The sequence below is a fragment of the Gekko japonicus genome, unplaced genomic scaffold (genome assembly GCF_001447785.1).
Source record: "Gekko japonicus isolate JY-2015 unplaced genomic scaffold, Gekko_japonicus_V1.1 scaffold1980, whole genome shotgun sequence".
Classification (NCBI taxonomy): domain Eukaryota; kingdom Metazoa; phylum Chordata; class Lepidosauria; order Squamata; family Gekkonidae; genus Gekko; species Gekko japonicus.
Window position 1 is genome coordinate 136,875 of NW_015173196.1, and position 5,575 is coordinate 142,449.

General features: G+C 43.0%; 1 protein-coding gene across 1 annotated transcript in view; it reads right to left on the minus strand.

Annotated features, from left to right (window-relative positions):
* Positions 1-2,257: 2,257 nt before the first annotated feature.
* FUS (FUS RNA binding protein) overlaps positions 2,258-5,575 on the minus strand; it is an 11,865-nt gene continuing 8,547 nt past the window's right edge. Inside the window, exons 8-15 of the mRNA XM_015422639.1 lie at positions 5,317-5,349; positions 4,745-4,854; positions 4,227-4,356; positions 3,966-4,079; positions 3,517-3,658; positions 3,277-3,371; positions 2,856-3,003; positions 2,258-2,619 (exon numbers count right to left, since the gene is read on the minus strand). Coding sequence (XP_015278125.1) covers positions 2,580-2,619; positions 2,856-3,003; positions 3,277-3,371; positions 3,517-3,658; positions 3,966-4,079; positions 4,227-4,356; positions 4,745-4,854; positions 5,317-5,349 — 812 coding nt within the window. The 3' untranslated portion in view covers positions 2,258-2,579. The remainder of the gene's footprint in view (positions 2,620-2,855; positions 3,004-3,276; positions 3,372-3,516; positions 3,659-3,965; positions 4,080-4,226; positions 4,357-4,744; positions 4,855-5,316; positions 5,350-5,575) is intronic.

Consider the following 5,575-nt stretch of genomic DNA (forward strand, 5'->3'; position numbering starts at 1 on the left):
GCATTGTGTTATGGTTTCCTTGTTTAAATAAAGTTGTATGATTAAACAGAATCAGTGAATGACAAATTGGTCTTCATTTTTCTGTGGTTTTACTTTATTACATGACCCTCCCTCAACAAGTTAAAAATTAAGTACACAGAAAGAAAAATGCCTGAAAATGAGATTTACTACACAGATTAATGATGAAGAATGGCAAGTGCCCACCAAAATAGTTTGCACTACTTAACAAGAGGCAGATTAGATACGGCATAAAATCCCCCCCCCCCCATTTCGGACAGTCTCAAGTTCCTTTAGGGCAACGTTTTCTCCCCTTATGCTAGCCTGTTACCTTTACAGGGGATTGTGACCTTCCTGCACACCTTAAAAGGGACAACTCAAGAACAGCCAGCCAATGCTCCACTGTCAAGTCTTCCTTTACTGATGTTTACCCAAGGAACTGGTATCACAGCTTAGCAGCTGCTAATTTCTTATGGCCTTATGGATAGTTCAATGAAAATGTCAACCCACTGTCCTGTAGCAGTGAAAAAGTCAGTGTTTTAGGATTAGGAAAGGGACTGAGAATAAAATGGCCAATACTGTAATACCCCTGTATAGATGTATGGTGTGGCTTGAAATACTGTGTACAGTTCTGGTCACTGAATCTCAAGACATTGCAGAGCTGGAAAAAGTGCAGGAGGGCAGAGTCTGGGACATTTCAGTTTAGAAAAGAGACACTAAGGGGGGACGTGATAGAGGTTAATAAAATTATGCAAGGGTGGAGAGAGTTGACAAAGAGAAATTCTTCTCCCTCTTCCAGAATACTAGAACTTGAGGGTATCCAATAAAGTTGATGGGCAGGAGGTTTAGGATGGACAAAAATAAATACTTACAGAGAGTGATTAAAATGTGGAATTCGCTGCCAGAGGATGTAGTGATGGCCACAGGAATAAACAGCTTTAAAAGGGGGTTGGGATAGATTCATGGAAGGTACATCAATGGCTACCAGCCATGGTAACTGAGGGAACCTCCACATTCAGAGGCACTAAACCTCTGAATCCCAGAGCCAGGAGGCAACATCAGGGAAAGGTCCCTGTGCCCTGTTCTTGGCCCTCAAGAGGAACTTGGCCACTGTGTGAGACAGGATGCTGGACTTAGATGGACCACTGGTCTGATCCAGCAGGGCTTTTATGTTCATGTGGCAATATTGGTCCTATCTTGGCGATCTGAGTGTCCTTATCCAAATTTTTCACAAACCTCCAAGAACATGAGAAGTCATGCTGGATCAGGCTAATGGCACAGTGGCCAAAACCCACTGTGAGCAACCTTGTCTAATTCAGCATTCCACAAACATCCCAGTAACAATTGTTAACTGGAATGATGGCAGAGGCTTGACTCCACCTTATGCAATTTCTTTATCCTTAGAAGCACATCTTTCCTGCAGAGCAGAGACTTCAAGTATTTTGCACAGATCTTATGCAGAACCATCTTCCAAGATAAAATCCTTGTCTACCCCATCACCTTGCACAGAAAGGACTATGCAAAACTACAAACGAAAAGCCTGCTGTTAGGAAGTTAAGGGGCCCAGATGCTCATTGCAAAAAGATTTTGATTACTTAGCTTGTGCCATTTCCCCCTTGTGAAACACTTAGTTTTCTTTGCAATACTCTTTTCTTACTATGAAAGCAAGTTCTTCAGCTGAGAGGTAGGTGGTGGCGGCAGAGGTACTTTTACTAGCTTTTTGCTAGTCTTATAAACTAGATCTAGCCACGGCAGTTAACATCCAGGCTGGACTACTTAAAACACACTGTATATGACACTTGCCTTTGAAAACTGATCAGTAACTCCAAGTAGTATAAAACAGGGGAGCTACTGGGAATGCTTATCTACGTACATGGGGTACTAAATTGTTTCTGGGCCCAATTCAAGGTGCACTCCACCTTGACTATATATTGAACAAGTGTTCAGAATGTTAGCGTCTCAAATTTATGGCAAATGTTGCTTTATTTGATATAGTTTTATTGCTGAGAAACCTGAGAATTTTTTGAAGTTATGTCTATTTATAATTCTCTTTACTATTCTATTCTGGTTATTTTCTCTATCTTTTATACTATTATTATCTCAGCACCATATTAAAACCTTTTAATGCTGTAATTACAGCTGAGATACTTGTAGTATGGGTAAACCATTTTCAAAACAATGTTTTCAAGTAGAATGTTACTGACATGTAAATTAGACTAAATGCAAAATAAAATGTTTTTCCATGAAAGAAACAGTGCCATTCTAGAAGACTTTTAATTTTGTATCTGCTGCAGAAATGAACAAAATGCTCATGCTATTTTCAGTATTGACTGAAAAATGTATTTTATTTCTGAAGCTGCCTATCCCTCCCCACCCTACTGAGAAGTTATGCACATGACTAAAACGTTTTCATTTATAAAGGTATGGGATTACTTTCAAATACAGGCAACAAAAAATCCAAAAGGGAATACAAAGTTTATACACAAACGGAAAAAGGAGTACACAAACTTGCAACAAAGCGCGGACATCATACGAAATTTAAAAAGTTTATAAATTCACATGGTCTGGGATTCTGTACAGGCTCAATAGGGCCTCTCGCGGCGGTCTTGTCTGTGGTCTCCTCTGCGAAGAGAAAATGGAAAATTTTAAATTCAAGACTTGTAGTAGTTTTATGTCACTTGGCTCATCATATGGTTAGAAACATACAACCAAACTGGGATAAGACAGACATACAGGTTTTACATAAGTGAAAGATGCAGGACACAGATCCAATCAGTCTGTGATCCAGCCCACGATCCTTTTCCCAGAACACAATTACTTGTTTCCAACAGTCTCAGTCTTGCCAAAGTAATCCTTACCTGGAATCCATTTTTCCTGGTCCAAAGTTGCCTCTGTCTCCACCTCTTCCACCTCTGAATCCTCCCCGGTCTCCGCCTCTGCCTCCACGGAAACCACCTCGATCAAAGCCCCCACGGCCCCCACGTCGCTCTTCACAAAATCCTCCTCCTGGCAAGGAAGAGAAAACAACAAAAGGTTGAGATTATGCTACTATCTTGAACACAAGTGGTGCCCTCCTTCACACTATACCAAAGGTGAAGACGACTGACTGAACTTGACAAAACAATCGCTGGTAAAAAAGGTAGCTTCTTCCTCGCACAGCAAAGCAAGCAGGAGATCATCAAGAGATATGCACCCCACTGGCAAGCATATTTGTTCTTCATGGTACAATGAGAGACAATGCTTCGAGATGTTTCATGAACATATCTATACGCTACTCACCCATGTGTGGTCCTCCTCCTCCAGGACCATCTGGTTTTGGTGCTTTACACTGATTGCATTCATTACGCCATGAGAAATTCATATTCTCGCATGTCCTAGAGCAAACGGAGAGCAGAGGGGTTGCCAAGAGAAAAGGAAAGAGACTGAGACTTGAGTCCCCCCCCCCACTTGCATCAGTAGCATGGATATTGGCAAGACTGTACTGGCCACCACTCAAAATAACTGAAGTATGCTGCTTACGGGTTGGGACATTTCCAGTCTCCTGCACGCTGCTGGCCCCCTCCTCCACTGGGGAAGCCACCCCTGTTGCCTCCACTGGAGCCGCTGTTGCTACCGCCTCCTCCACCACCACCACCACCAAATCCGCCACGGCCCATGGGTCCTGGAGAGAAGGGAAAAAAATTCATGACAACTGCCAGCTGAGAAGACTTCTCTGAGAAAATGCTATTTCTTACTGATGTTCAAGGTGGGCCGCCATGTCAGATTGGTTTCTTGTGTGTGCATGCACAACTAATGCTCTTTAAGCGGGGAAAACAAAAACAATCTGCTTGACCCATATTCTTTTCTAGAACTACTACACAGCAGGATGTCCCAAAGCTGCCCAAAGGACAATTTCCTCCTCCCCTGTGAATTGTATCAAGTTCTACCATAAACGAAACACTCTCCTAGTTCTTAGCAATAGCACATACCTCCTCCTCTACCACCACGGCCTCTTCCTCCACGTCCATTGCCACCTCCTCGGGTGAAGTCTGCCCTCCGGGTGGCAAAGGAAACTTTGATAGGGTTGCCTGAGAATTCCTTTCCTGCATAAAGGAAAGCAGAGAGAAATTACATCTGCTCAATTTAACCCACAGGGGAACTTTTCCACCATTAATATCTGCCATCTTCCACATTTATACCTGCCTTACAAACACAGCTGAGATCATTATCATTCAAAGCCAGCAACTTACCATCAAACCAGTCAATAGCTGCCTTTGCAGACGGGGGATCATCAAAGGAAACTGTGGCCTCTCCTTTAAGCTTTCCCGTCTCACGGTCTGTATACAAGTTGATCATCGGTTGTCCAGTTTTCTTGTTTGTCTGCAAAAACAAGCATCAGAAACCACACTGCTCGACAAATGTCACTTTTATGTTGAACTATGGCAACTCCAATCTACAACTGTTTAGCTTTATATTTGCTGAGTAATGTTGTTTTTCAAGTAGCCTTAAACATTAGCTTGCTGAAATGCGCCTGCAAATACTCAAACACAACACTATTTTAATGACTGGGAGGAATGATCATCACTGCCACCCAGCTGTTCTTGATCTAATCCCCCCCCCAAAAAAATTGTGTTCAGTCTAGAAACCACTTGACTTTTCAGACTCTGAAGGATGCCTCAGACGATCCATTTTGTCCGAGCTGTCAACTACCAAAGAAACACATGACAACCTACTAAAATCGCAGCCCCTCTTGCAAGCCCCTACTTACCTTGATGATGCCAATCTGCTTGAAGTACTCTGCTACCGACTCAATGGTTACATTTTCACCAAGTCCCTGGACAAAGATTGTGTTATTATCAGAGTTATCCTGCTCGCCAGCTGCAAAACAAAGAGTGAGACACACCATTTCCGTCATCTTTGGCATTCAGGGCAGACCAAAGCTTTTTGCTTCCCACTGTAAGCCCTCTACAGCTTCTACATCGTGTGCTCAAACTACTCCTCCAGCAAATGGTGTGTGTGGTGCCTGTTGGATTCTGCTGTTTTAAATGCAAACTTGGGACAGTGCTTAGGGACCCAATCCTGTGCTGATCAGAACACTGGCTTCCAAGCCTGCTCATAGCCTTCAGGCAGTTACTCAGCTTGAACCATACTCTTTTAGCTACCCTTTAAGAATCCTGAACGTAAGGATTCTTACGCAACTCTGAGCACACCACAAGTCCCTGAGGTTACTCTGGCATGTGCCTTCTCATCCCTCCCCCAAGTCAAGCTATACTGGCTACACTGAACTAAAGGCTCCTAATTCTTTCCCTTCATTTCAAAGTCCACATCCTCAATGCGTACCAGAATCATGGCGTGATCCTTGGTCCCGGGGTCCTTTCACACATGAAAATAAGGAGAGAGAGAGATTCAGTTAGAATTTTTCACTACCTATCATTTTCTCACATCAGTACTACCATCATGACCACATTAAAAACAGCCCAGTGTTGGAACATGTGCACCCTTGGGTTACTAGCAGTACAAGAGAAATCACACCTCCAGTCAGAGGTGGTCCATGTCTTAATGACAAGACGGCTTATTGAAAAACCAGTTTACCACTCTT